Source organism: Saccopteryx leptura, chromosome X (genome assembly GCF_036850995.1).
Source record: "Saccopteryx leptura isolate mSacLep1 chromosome X, mSacLep1_pri_phased_curated, whole genome shotgun sequence".
In the NCBI taxonomy this organism is placed as follows: domain Eukaryota; kingdom Metazoa; phylum Chordata; class Mammalia; order Chiroptera; family Emballonuridae; genus Saccopteryx; species Saccopteryx leptura.
This window is the reverse complement of record NC_089516.1, coordinates 131,983,547-131,998,252: the sequence shown is the minus strand read 5'-3', so window position 1 is coordinate 131,998,252 and position 14,706 is coordinate 131,983,547. Positions and strand designations below refer to the sequence as shown.

Here is a 14,706-nt window from a genome sequence, read left to right as displayed (position 1 = left end):
GAGGACAGGGGGAGAGTTAGGGGGAGGGGGAGGGGCACAGAGAACTAGATAGAGGGTGGCGAAGGACAATCTGACTTTGGGCGAGGGCTATGCAACATAATTTAATGACAAGGTAACCTAGACATGTTTTCTTTGAATATATGTACCCTGATTTATTAATGTCATCCCATTACCATTAATAAAAATTTATTTTAAAAAAAAAAAAAAAAAAGAAAAGATCCAGTTTCTACTGCAAAGCATTTCATCTGGAATGTACTGATACCAAAGATTACCAAAAGAAGGAGAGCAGGAGGGCGGGAACAATGCTGCAGAATTTTAAAAAGAGAACCTTCTAGCAAGGGAACAATTGCAAAATAAAAAGAATTGTTACAGGGGCACATGTCTTTATAATTCAGAATAAATAAAACTATCCAATTCTATATAAACAAAAGTTTCACATGGACCATTCAGACAATACTCCCACTAAAACAAAACCAGAAGGTTGAAGCAATGTGGCCAGTCCTATTGACTTAAATTTCTCAGAGGTTTTAAAAAGTCACTGAGGACCTTGCTTCTGGTGAAGACAAAGAAAACAGAGACCACTGGCTACTTAACCATCTTATCTTCATATTGATAATGGAAACAGTTACAAATAATAAGGTGACAGTCTTGATGGTCTTTAAGGAAACATTTTGATTTTCAGTTTTAAAGATTCTAAACTATACAAAATACATCTCTAAAATGTCTTATCTTTTAAAATAATCTCTTACATAGTGTAAAACATATTTTCCTATCTTCTTTTTATTTTTCTTGTGTGACAGAGACAGATATAGAGACAAGAGAGGGACAGAAAGGGACAAACAGAGAAGGGAAAGAGATGAGAGGCATCAATTCTTCATTGTGGCATCTTAGTTGTTCAATGATTGCTTTCTTTTATGTGCCTTGACCAGGGGGGCTGCAGTACAGCGAGTGACCCCTTGCTCAAGCCCGCAACCTTGGGCTCAAGCCAGCGACCTTTGGACTCAAGACAGCAACCCTACACTCAAGCCAGCAACCCCACACTCAAGCCAGATAAACCCGCCCTCAAGCCGGGGACCTCAGGGTTTTGAACCTGGGTCCTCCGCATCCCCGACTGATGCTCTACCCACTGTGCCACCACCTGGTCAGGCTGTTTTCCTACTTTCTCTAATTCTCTGTGTTATCAGGGTTAACACAGAAATTGAGAGATAACCTCAGGACCCTATCTTTAATGGTGCTGGATGGCAAGAGAAGGTGATTAATATACAAAGTCAAAAGGTACAACAGAACAAACCTCTACCAAGGTCCTAAAGTCTAGTAAAACAAAACTTGCACCCTTTGTTCAAAGCCTGCAATATCTGTCCCTATACCTACCTCTTCAGTCTACATATTCTCTAACCGTCTACTTTGTAGCTGTTTGGCCCACCTATACTATATTTGGAAAACTACAACCTATCTCAGTGCAATTAAATTCATTCTTCAGCTGTGCTAATACCAAAACTATTTTAAAATTATGAGGCCAGCCTGGCCAGGTTGTAGTGGCACAGTGGATAGAGCGTCGGACTGGGATGCCGAGAACCCAGGTTCGAGACCCCAAGGTTGCCAGCTTGAGTGCGGGCTCATCTAGTTTGAGTAAAAGCTCACCAGCTTGGACCCAAGGTCTCTGGCTCGAGCAAGGTGTTACTCGGTCTGCTGAAGGCTCCCGGTCAAGGCTTATATGAGAAAGCAATCAATGAACAACTAAGGTGTCCAACGAAAAACTAATGATTGATGCTTCTCATCTCTCTCTGTTCCTATTTGTCTGTCCCTATTTATCCCTCTATCTGATTCTCTCTCTGTCTCTGTAAAAAAAAAAAAAAAATTATGAGGCCAATTTTATAAAAACAATCCTTTAATGTATATTAAAGTGCACCAACAACCCAAAAACCACAACTGTAGTAGCACAATTACCTTCTAAGAATTATTTAAAAACCTTTCATTACCTTAAGTGTAAACTGGTGAATGCAAACAGAAGATTTTTAGGAAACTGGTTCTCTAGAAGCTTAAAAGGAAGTATATAATTAATACCCATTTTAATTAATCTAGTTCATCTCCTATACCTAATTAATAGGAATAGAGACCAACATAGAATTTTTTTTTTTTTTTTTAGTGAGACAGAAAGAGGAACAGAGACAGGAAGGGAGAGAGATGAGAAGCATCAGTTCTTCATTGTGGCACCTTAGTTGTTCATTGATTGCTTTCTCATGTGTGCCTTGATGGGGGGGGTGGCTACAGCAGAGAAAGTGACACCTTGCTCAAGCCAGAGACCTTGGGGTTATGTCTTTGATCCCATGCTCAAGCCAGATGAACTTTTGCTCAAGCCAGAGCCCTCAGGTTTCGAATATGGGTTCTCTGCATCACAGGCTGATGCTCTATCCACTGTGCCACCACCTGGTCAGGTGACCAACGTAGAATTCTGAAGAGAACACCTTGTCTAAACAACATCAGATTGTGGACCAATTACAGGCAAATGTAATAAAGTAAGAAAAAAATGTGTGCATAAACCAAAGGGAACCATGAATTTCATTTTTTTTCTCCACAACTGGAAGGGAGAGTATTACTGGAAGTAGCTAATCATGAAATCTGCACCTCAAAGGAACAATTACTCACATATGTTTGCCAGCAAAACAATGTTTCTTAAGCTTCACTCTCCTGTAAAACATACCTGGGTCAGTTGCTGATACGATGGCCCCAAACAGCAAGCAATCTGTAAAGTAAAAATCTCCCGCAAGTTGGCCCGTCACTTTCATCAGGGTCACACAGCCATATGTTATTGACCTGCACAATAAATATATTTCTACTTTAGAAGAAATATCAACTGTTAAAGAAGTTAGAATACAGTAAAAACAAGAAGATGGGTATGCTGTAGTACTCTGTGACTAACCCTAAATAATTCATGTCTTTAAATATGGCTATACCCTGGCCTTAAGGAAAACTCAAATGACTTACCTATGTGATTGCATTTTACTGAAAAGTCCTTGGATATATTCAGGAATACAATACTGCATAAATCAAATATGCATTATTTTAAAGTTATAATTTGAAAGTTGAAAAGTGTTTTAAACTTCAAGTACTTACCCAATTACGAAACAAGAAATTGCTGTTCCAAGAAAAGCATACGCTAGAATAGACCCAAGATTTCGAAAGAAATGTCTCTGACAAAAGAAAAGGTTATACACCATGTTAGAACACTTACCATTATTTGAAAAAGAAAATATTTTCTGTTCTAGTGTGCTGTGGTAATATTAAATGCCTTCTTCATTAAAGGAAATAAGATAATTTTTGTACAGACATAAATTTCAGCATCTGAAAAGGATAAGGAGCCCTGGCCAGGTGGCTCAGTGGATGAAGTATCACACTGCCTGCCGCACAAGACCAAGGCTTCCATCCCGGCTCAGGCACATATGAGAGACAATCAATGAGGACACAACTGGAGGAAGCAAGGAGGGGGAGCAATGATCTGATGCTTCACTCTCTCTCTCCCTTTCTCCCTTCCCTCTCCCTTCCTCTCTCTCTGTCTGTCTCAATCAATAGAAAAATTAAAAAAAAAAAAAAGATAAGAAGAGAAAAGGGAGGGAAACCTGGAAAGAACTATCTGTTTCTGAAGTGTCAAGAATGGTAAAGCCCATGAAGTTTAAGCTTGTTCAAAATATATGAAATACAAAAGCACTTACTCTTTTCAGACTATATCCTGCATAAAATATGATCGGAGGAAGTAATATGTTGAAAAATACTTCCGGATCAAAAGTAACCTGTTAAAATAAAGAGTTCTTTTAGATGAATTATCTTAGAAAACTTCATAGTACGTTATGACACTATTAAAAGGAAAAAAAGAAATGTTAGACTGGTGAAAGGTAAGAATCTTACTGTGGTAACTGAAAAATATTTCATATAGGACATCTGCTGTTTCACTTCTCAACCAAATGACAAGCACATAGATTTGGATCAACCAGTTAACCCAGATCTGGGAAGAAGTGTGTTAAAATCCTCTATTAAAAAGCTTAGGAATAAGAGAAAGCATGAACATGTCCTTGCTTTAAATAACAGAGACCCGGAACTGGTGACAAAATACAGGGGACGGCATTACAGTTGGCAAGAGGGAAGAGACTTCTTGCCTAGGTAACACCACTAAAAGTATATAACATAATATTATGGTAAAAATTTTCTGCACAAATCATCTCTAGTCCCGACAGTCCATTTCTTTTCATAATTATTGCCTAGAACATTGTTCCTAAGGCTGTAGTAGGATGTGACATAAACACAAAGCACCTACACATATACCCATCCTACAAGTTCCTTTACCCGAACTTTTAAGGAACTGGAGTTTTCCACAGGTGGGAGGAACCCTTGCTGCAAAAGAAAGTTCATACAAAGTTTTAAAAAGCACTCAAGATGGTCAGGAACACAGTCAAGTAGTTATAACAGCCCAGTCCTGCCGATGTGGAAGACAGAAGTGGAGGCAAATGGCGGACACAAAGAGTCTGCGGAGCTTCAGGAATCGGAACTATGAGGGTGACAGGAAAAAGCAGCTCCAAGAATGTCTGGGAGCCAGGTTGGTAAAACTGCAACCCAAGGTCCTCCCATAAAGCTTTATGTACAGCGTGGTACAATGACTGATAATCGGACTGAGGCCCCTGAAGTTGTACCAGATTATGAATCAAAGAAAGATTAACTTGTCCTCAGCATAGAATAACATGAAGGCAAGAAATAATTCAAAGAGACATTAATAGAACATTCTAGGTGTTGTCAACTCAGTGTGCTGAAGTATTATAAACTTTAAGGACCATATGTAAATTGAAAGAAACACTATAAATTCTGTTTAATTCTCTACTGGTCATCATTTATTACAATTGCAAACACCCCAGTGAAATAAAAGGGGTTACAGTACATAACCTCAATCAGAAAATGAAATGTACAGATATGGTCATTACTCTGCATTGCATTACATTCCTTGAGCTTTTACGCCATTTTAAAAGACTATTTTAAATACCATTAACATTCATTATTTATTTTTCTCCTGAGTGACTTTGCTCCTAGTTATACACATTTTAAAAAATAAAAATTCCCTTTAACTGAGAACTTACCTTTCTAAGCATCTCGTTATCTTGAACATTATTGAGTTCATGTGAACTAATTTCTCCTTTTAGTGTATACTCGTAAAACTTTCCACTAACATTGACCAATAAGGTAGCTGGGCTGGACTGCACTTCACAGCTCAGGGTCACATTATTTACATCACTTGGAACATGAATTCCATATCGAAGCACAAGGCCCACAAAGAGACCTGCAAATAATAAAAGAACAATATTAGCTCTTCTTTCAGACAGAGGCTACTTCTTTTGTACTCTACACACATCTTTTGAATAGATAAGAGAAGCTTTCTTATGACAGTCCCCTGTGGTTCAGAACCAATTTTTAGACCAAATGCAGTTACATTTTGAAGTTTTACTAAATTCACAAATCTTTTTTTAAAAGATTTTTTATTTATACATTTTAGAGAAGGGAGAGAGAGGGATAGAGAGGGAGAAGGAAGGAGAGGGAAGAAGGGAGAGAGAGAGGAGAGGGAGGGAGAGGGAGGGAAGGAGAGAGAGAGAGAGGGAGGAAGAGAGAGAGAGAGGGAAAGGAGGGAGGGACGGAGAGAGAGGAACAGAGAGAGAGAGAGAGAGAGCAGGAGAGAGGGAGAGAGAGGAAGGGGAGGAGCAGGAAGCATCAACTTCCATATGTGCCTTGACCGGGCAAGCCCAGGGTTTCGAAACAGCAACCTCAGTGTTGCAGGTCAACACTTTATCCACTGCGCCACCACATGTCAGGCTAAATTCACAAATCTAAGAACCCAACATTCATATAATCCAGTGAGACAGGAGGCAAAAACATTCCCTAAGGTAAGAGCACATATCATTGCATCTCTACATTAAGATGTGAGTAAGTGGTTAGGAAGATAACAAAATGAGAAAATACCTTCAAATAATCTGTACATAGCAAACGCTCCAAGGTAGCCCAACCTGACAGTTTAATTGTATTAGAAATATGTTTACCACCTCCATCTGTCAATTCACAAGACTGTTAAACACACACACATCTCAAGTTACTCCTACAGCACGTGGTTGGCCAAATACTGCACATTTAAAAATTAGAAAGACAATAATATTTGTAGATTGATTGAATTCTCATACTATTACAAGGTCGTATTTTAATTTTAAAATAGATGCTTCAAAATAAAAAAATGGAATAAAAGTCCTGAATCTGGTACTATGATATCAATAGATTGATAATTTTGCCTGGATCATTATAATGATATTCAAATACATGTAATGTTCTAAGTATTATAAACCTATATTGACCAAACAGTTTAATAACGGCTTTATTGATATATAATTCACAAACCATAAAGTCTACCCTTTTAAAGTGTACAACTCAAATGATACAATATGTGACCTTTTGTCTGCCTTCATTCACTTATATGTTTTAAAGGTTTATCCACATTGTAGCATGAATCAGAACTTAATTCCCTTTTATGGTCAAATACTATTTTATTATATAAATATACCTCAACTGAAAATTAACTTCTAGAACTTTCTGTAACTCCAAGATGTACAATATACCCCTATTAGTTACAGTCTACCTTCTTGCCTTGTTTCACTCTAACCAGCCGACCATTTTTTAATACATGTGATCGGAGGACCATGCTAAGCAGGCCGCCAGGGTTCAGAGATGAAAACAACATCTCTCTCCTCCAAGTGGCTCTCAGTTAACTGAGCAAAAACACTGCATGAACAATTATAACATACAGGTATTATAAAAACAGAGAGGAAGTACCTAACGAACCTAAGGGAATGGGACATTAGGGCAGTCTTTCCGGAGGTGTCATCTAAGCGATAACAAAATAAAAGAAAAAGGTTTTCCAGGTAGGTGGTTCACTATGGCCGGGCTAAAATGTGACAGAAGTGGAGGTGCTAAAGATCAGCAGAAGGTGAATCATAAAAGACCTTGCATGTTTAGGGAGTTTGGACTTTATCCTAAAAGCAAAAGAAGTCATAGAAGGGTTATAAGCAGGAGATTGACATCAGATTTCTGTTTTAGAAAGATTGGTCTAGAGGCCCTGGCCAGTTGGCTCAGTGGTAGAGCATCGGCCTGGCGTGCGGGGGGACCCGGATTCGATTCCTGGCCAGGGCACATAGGAGAAGCGCCCATTTGCTTCTCCCCCCCCTCCTTCCTCTCTGTCTCTCTCTTCCCCTCCCGCAGCCGAGGCTCCATTGGAGCAAAGATGGCCCGGGCACTGGGGATGGCTCCTTGGCTTCTGCCCCAGGCGCTGGAGTGGCCCTGGTCCGCAGAGCGACGCCCCGGAGGGGCGTGCCGGGTGGATCCCGGTCGGGCGCATGCAGGAGTCTGTCTGACTGTCTCTCCCCGTTTCCAGCTTCAGAAAAATACAAAAAAAAATAAATAAATAAAAATAAATAAATTTAAAAAAATAAAAATAAATAAAAAAAGAAAGATTGGTCTAGAGACTACAGAGGGTCAAAAAGGCCAGACACAAGGCCACCACGGTTATTCAGGCACTAAGTTTAGAACCTAATTTAAGAGAGCAGAGGCCTGAGCTGTGGTGGCACAGTGGACAAAACATTGACCTGGAACGCTGAGGTCACTGGTTCAAAATCCCAGGCTTGCCTGGTCAAGGCACATATAAGAGTTGATACTTCCCCTTCCAACTCCCCTTTGCTCTCTTTCTCTCTCTCTCCTTTAAAATGAATAAATGAAATCTTTTAAAAAATGTAAAAAAGAAGAGAGTAGAGTGAAGAGACTAGAGATAGGGAGATTTTTAGAAGGTATTGTCTTTCAAAAGGATTTGGTAACTAAGCAGACTGGGAGGATGGAAGATGAATGACTGAAAGTAGTGTAAGCCGACCTGAGCTGGCAATAGGTGGGTAAGCTGGCCTAACAACCTGCTGGGGAGCAGGGCCGTCCACTGAGACCGGGAAAGATTTACAGGGGGCAGTGTGCAGCTTGGTGGGGGTCTCCACTGGAGACACACAGAGGCAGTCAGAGGATGGCTGGGTCAGGAGCAGAGGAGAGAGGTCGGAGCAAATAAAATGGGGAGAGGACTACTATGGTATAGGCCTGGGGCGTTAGTCCAAGATTTCACAGCTAACATAAAAGGGCTGGTAGGAGAGAGGATCTGACAAGAGAATTTAAGAAGGAAAAGCCATAGGAGTAGGGAAAGAAGAGAAAGGAGAAAACCGCAAATGCTGCAGCCAAGTCAAAGAAGGCGGGCATGAGAAAGGGTCCACAGGGTTGGCAACCAGGAGTCACAGGTGACCCTGGGGAGAGCAGTTTCAGTGAAGCCAGACCAGCGTGGGAAATGATGAAGCAGAAATAGGAGGTGTAAGAACAGTAGTTGCTTGGGAAGGGAAGGGTGTGGGGATGACGGACCTTTTAGTCAACTTATAGCCAGCCACACATTTTTTTTTCTTTTTTTCTGAAGCTGGAAACAGGGAGAGACAGTCAGACAGACTCCCGCATGCGCCCGACCGGGATCTACCCGGCACGCCCACCAGGGGGCGATGCTCTGCCCACCAGGGGGTGATGCTCTGCCCATCCTGGGCCTCGCCATGTTCCGACCAGAGCCACTCTAGTGCCTGAGGCAGAGGCCACAGAGCCATCCCCAGCGCCCGGGCCATCTTTGCTCCAATGGAGCCTTGGCTGCGGGAGGGGAAGAGAGAGACAGAGAGGAAAGCGCGGCGGAGGGGTGGAGAAGCAAATGGGCGCTTCTCCTGTGTGCCCTGGCCGGGAATCGAACCCGGGTCCTCCGCACGCTAGGCCGACGCTCTACCGCTGAGCCAACCAGCCAGGGCCCAGCCACACATTTTTTTAAAAGTGAGCAGCAATGATTAAATGGTGAACAGTACAATGACATCAACTTTTAAAAAGTTTGAACAAAGGTTCAGATTTAAAACCAATGAAAGACACACCTCGGAACCATCTTGCCTACAGAAAACAAAATTAAAAACTGACAACTGGGTATCACCTGTGTTTGATACACGTAACTTGGGGGAGAAAATGCTACAGATCTACACTCGATTCTGACTATGTGATATAGTAATAGTTCTTTTCTCTACTGCTCCCCAAAAGCTCCTGAGTAAGAGGCTCAGTAAAGGTTGCTCCTTTATATACTTGCATAAATTACAGTTATACCACTGCAAATACTGTTAACAGCAGCATACACTCTTTCCATATCCTCAAGCTTGACGGTAGAAGGAAAAGTGCCCAACACAGAGCCGTCACTGGGTGCCCCAGAACACTCAGCACCTGGACACATATGAGACATACCCCTTGGCAGTTAAAGCATCAGCAAGGAGAATAATTACTTAGGTTGGAAAAAAATCAAGATCCTTTTATTACAGCATCAGGCATCTGAAAGATTGCAATTTCTTTGAATAAAGTGGACAGATCAAGTTAACCTGGGTTCTGTGGAAGGTCAAATCCTAATCACGCAGTTAAAGCAATTCTCAGAAGCAGAGCCTACACAGAAAAGAGTGCTTTGTTAAGGGGGTAAGGCAGAAATTTCTAGCCTCCTACACAAGCAGAGGCACAAAAATTATGGATATCATGAAATTTAAAATGAGCACTAACAGGCAACAACAAAGAATACTACCCCAAAGAGATATCTTTCACAAAATAGAGAGGTCCCCACCCTCTTGCACACTCCTGACCCACTAATGCTAGAGACTGTCCTAGGGATAAAGAATCCAGCACCACCCAAAGGTCCTACTACTGTATGCAAATACAATGAGTGGAAATTGGGGTTTTTTTTAAATGGATTTCCGCTCATTCTTCCATTTTATCATACCATAAGCCTCTGAAAGTCAAAAATATGCAAGGAACATCACTGGGTTATTAAATGTGGCCAAAATTGATAAAATCTCCACATATTAAGATGTATATGTGTGTATATATGTTTATATTTATATATGCGTACACGTGTATGTATATACATGTATGCCCCGTTATTTTTTTATTAACTTAGAAACATGTATATAATATTTACCTACTTCTTGAAGAATGCTGTTAGATTCTGTCTTAAAAGCTCACTGAACTTCAATATTGACAAAAAATCAAGGCTTTTGCCTACCTCTGGTTAGTTTTATGTGTTTATTTATCTACGTCCTGCAAGTCCTCCAACCTTTATCCTCCTCCTCAAATCCTCAATCTCACTGCCTATGTTTCTGAGAAGCTGTTTGATAGAAACTGCCTCAATTCCAAGCCTCTGCATCTCAGTACGAGCTCATTTCTCTTGAGCTTCCCTCTCAGGAAAGATCAACCTGTTACCTAAGAGAATTCTTTCACCTGGGACCGTCCGAACTGTCACTGCATATATCATTTGATTCTCATAACCTTATGAAATAGATACTATTATAAATCTCTCAATCATCATTTCCTCATCTATAAAATGTGGATAAACTACTTGTCCCAAATTATTTGGCATTAAGTGACAAGGGCAGAATTAAAATCTGGGTTTTCTCTTTCCAAAGATGCTATGATTTTCTAATCATCTCCTCACTGTCACGTCAGCACTAACTGTCCAGGAGTTAGGGCTCCATTCTCTCATAGCCCTCCCCCACAGCCCTCCCTAAATATTATCTCCTTACATATTTGATCTCGTGAAATTTAGTATAGTATGGTGCAGGAGTAAAAGTACAAGTTCGGAATCAGACAGATATATGAGTCCTGGCTCCATCAGGTTCCAGCCTGCAACCTCAGGGTAAATAACCTCTCAGTGAACCTCAGTTTCCTCAAACATGTTGATCATAATACTTACCTGTTTTGTCTTCATAGTTCAGCTTCATTGTTTCAACATGAGGCAGTGTGGCTAGGGGCTAAGAGAAGGAGACTTCTGAGTCCGACTCATGGAGTTTGAATCTTGGCTCAGTACTTGCAAGTTATGTGACTTTAGACAGGTCATTTCTCCTTTCTGCGCCCCAATTTCCTTGTCTGTAAACTGGGGAAGATAATAGTCCCTGCCTCACTGGGCTGTTAGGTTTAAATCAGGGGTCTCAAACTCACGGCCCGCGGGCCGCATGCGGCTCGCCGAACAATTTTGTGTGGCTCGCAGACTAATCCACGAAGTTCAAGAAAAGTGTTGCGTAACAGTTGCCTTTTATAGACCTAGTGCGGCCCGCCAAATGGCTGTGATCTTGCTCTGCGGCCCACATGCTGAGTTGAGTTTGAGACCCCTGCTTTAAATGAAGTGATACTTGTAGAGTGCCTAGCAGTGTCTAACACATTGTAATGCTTGAAAAACATTATATATTAAGTCACTAGATTGTAAGTGCTTTGTGGGCAGGGATGATGCCCCTCATCCATATTTCCTACAGTTCATACATCAAAGGCACTTAATATTTATTAATGAGTAACATTAATTAAGCATAGGACTCTGGATTCTGTTAGTTTAAGGCAAAACAACTATTTCTTCCCTGTCTTGCTTTGTATATAATCTGTAAGCACACTGCAGGGACTGATTACTTTTCAGATTTAATTGACTACCCTGATAATTTTTACTACTTTTAAAGTTCTTAAGCAAACTAGCCCAATGAAGAAAATGCTTGGGTGCTTTGACACTGTAGAAACTAACCACACTGACAACTGAGTAACTTTTACTCTTGCTTCTCAAAAAGATAAAGAGGCTTATTTTAAAAAACATTTCCGCGGGTTTTAGGTAGCTAAATACAGTGGTCCCCAACCCCCAGGCAGTGGACCGGTCCCGGTCCGTGGGCCATTTGGTACTGGTCCACAGAGAAAGAATAAATAACTTACATTATTTCTGTTTTATATATATTTAAGTCTGAACGATGTTTTATTTTTAAAAAATGACCAGATTCCCTCTGTTACATCTATCTAAGACTCACTCTTGACGCTTGTCTTGGTCATGTGATACATTTATCTGCCCCACCCTAAAGGCCGGTCCGTGAAAATATTTTCTGACATTAAACCACTATGTCATACTATCTCTCTATGGCAGGGGTCCCCAAACTACGGTTGGCCCACAGGGCCATATGCGGCCCCCTGAGGCCATTTATCCGGCCTGCAGCACTTCCAAAAAGGGCACCTCTTTCACTGGTGGTCAGTGAGAGGAGCATAGTTCCCATTGAAATACAGGTCAGTTTGTTGATTTAAATTTACTTGTTCTTTATTTTAAATATTGTATTTGTTCCCGTTTTGTGGTTTTTTTTTTTACTTTAAAATAAGATTATGTGCAGTGTGCATAGGGATTTGTTCATAGTTTTTTTTTTTTATAGTCCGGCCCTCCAACGGTCTGAGGGACAGTGAACTGGCCCCCTGTGTAAAAAGTTTGGGGACCCCTGCCTATGGGAAAGAGATTTTTGTTACGGGTTGCTTATTTTGAAACCATAATACTCATTTGGAATTTAACCAAATTTAAGATGCGATTTTTTTCTTTATATTACCTGTCTACCCAAGAAGGATACATTCCTTGGAGGCAGGGATCTTAAATTTCTTTGTATTTTCTGTGCATAAAACATAGTAGGCTGATTAGGCAGCGTTTGTTGAGGATAGTAAATAAATTACACACTGTTTTCCAGAGAAATTATATAGAGATGTACATAGTTTATCTGGCCAATTTAGCTTAAGGGTTGCTACAAATAAAATGCAAAAAGAAAAAGAAAAAAAGAAGTATGAAAATCATCTAAGTTGTATAAAAATTAAGAATCCTAGGAAGCAGAGATATTTTGCACACAGGCTTATACTTGCATTATCCCACAAATAAAAAGTAAGCCTGAGTTCATGCATTTTCCTAATGCACACAACTATCTGTCCTTGCTAACCCTGAGATGCACATTCCAGAAGCCTGTATTTACTGGAAAAGGGTGTGTGGGTGTGTGTAGGGGGTGTCCTTCTGTGCCAAGGCTGCTTCTACCTATCTGCAAGTCTGAGAAACAAAGCTCAACAAGCTCATCAGTTGAAGTCTGCTACAAAAGTATTGCACAGAAAGAATTTATTGTCCTCTGGAACCTCTTCAGCCATATACACCCTCACAGGTATCTTATATTAAGACAGTCAGCAATATGCATCTCCTTCTCTCGTGAGGCCCCAGCACAGGTCAAAATGCCTCTGAGCCCATTGTTTGATTTAGCTGTCTCCCCTCATGACTACAACAAATAAATAAATAAACTAAAAAAAAAAAAAAAGCACACCAAGACTCAAGAACTGAAGCCGTTTACTCAATGATCCGTCAATAACCTTATGGAACTAGCAAGTCATACTACATATGTGTGGAGTTCCTAATGACTGGCTGAACCGTCCTTATCATCGTCGCTAAACTGCTCGAAAATCTTGAACTCTATCTTCTACCCTCCTTGGTACGCTTGAATTGGAAGGGTCAACCATACGTATATGCGTATCACATTTTACAAACACAGTATTATACACCAGAATGTCATTTAAAAAATGCCTAAGTCTTCTTCAGCTTCTTCCGTGTTGGAGTTTTTACTTGGGCTACAGGGGAGTAAGGTCTTCATTCTCCAGCAGGAAAGGGCAGGGCGTTACAAGAACTGGGTGAATGGGTAAAGGTAGACTCCGGCTCCAAAAGAACGCCAGGTTCGGAGCAGTAGAGGTACTAGACGACTGCATCCTCGACGGACCCTAAGTAAACTGACAGCCCACAGAAACGTATCGCTGGGCTGTCTTCCCCTCCCCCAGTACCCAGCCCGATATAAGACACCGCGCCCACTCCCTCCGCGTCCTCAGTCCTGGGTCTCAAGCTTAGAAGGCAGGGGCAGAGGGGTGCAGAAGAGAGGGGGGATGGGGTCGGAGGGAGAAAAAGTGTGGACAGGCAGAGAAACGGTGCGAGGCAGGCGAAATGGGGTGAGAGAGAAACGAGGGGCGTAGCAGAGAAAAGGCGAGGAAGAGAAATGATGTGGGGGGAGAGGCAAGAAATGGAAGGAATCAGACCGCGAGCTGCACGTAGGCCCGACAGGGCCAGGAGAGGAGCCCGGACAGCCGGCGGCCAGAGGAGGGGCAGCGCCAGGGGCGGACGTGGGGGCGAGGCGCTCACCGTAAATCATGGCCAGGCCGGTCTCGTGCAGGAAGCGGACCCGGCGGTGCTTGAAGAGCCAGATCGTGAGGATGGTGAGCGTGAGCAGCAGGATGAAGATGAGGAGGTTGGCACTGTCCTGCCGGTGGCTCTCCTCCGCTTGCTTCTCAGACACGATCTCCTCGTCCATGGCTCTCGCCGCCCCGCCAGCGCCGTCCGAAGCCCCGGCCCAGCCGAAGATGCCCGCGGTGAGGAGCAACCAGAGCGGCCGCGAGAGCTGGTGTCCCCGGGGGCAGCCGCCGTCAGAACCGCGGCGGAGTGGCGAACGCAGCCAGCCCGGCGGAGCCATGACTCCCCCGCCCTCCAACCCGCGGTCCGACCACTCCCCTAGGGCTCACGGGAAGGGGGCGGGGCCCCGGAGAAGCCCGCCGAGCACGCGACGCCGCCGCCGCAGCTGCCACCGCCCCGGCTGCTCTTAAAGGGGCCGCGACACTCACTGCTGGCTTTGCTGGGTCCTTTCGTCCTTCTGTCCCGCTCCGCGCTAGCTTCTTCCACCACCTAACACACACGCTAGGGCGCTGTCGGAGAGTGAAAGGCCATGGAACCTACCCCACTACTTTCTGGAA

General features: G+C 42.5%; 1 protein-coding gene across 1 annotated transcript in view; it reads right to left on the bottom strand.

The window, feature by feature from the left end:
• SLC9A6 (solute carrier family 9 member A6) overlaps nt 1-14,477 on the bottom strand; it is a 65,444-nt gene extending 50,967 nt beyond the window's left edge. The window contains exons 1-5 of the mRNA XM_066357403.1: nt 14,102-14,477; nt 5,121-5,320; nt 3,711-3,788; nt 3,115-3,191; nt 2,702-2,814 (exon numbers count right to left, since the gene is read on the bottom strand). Of these exons, the coding sequence (XP_066213500.1) occupies nt 2,702-2,814; nt 3,115-3,191; nt 3,711-3,788; nt 5,121-5,320; nt 14,102-14,429 (796 nt within the window). The 5' untranslated portion in view covers nt 14,430-14,477. The remainder of the gene's footprint in view (nt 1-2,701; nt 2,815-3,114; nt 3,192-3,710; nt 3,789-5,120; nt 5,321-14,101) is intronic.
• Nucleotides 14,478-14,706: the final 229 nt, after the last annotated feature.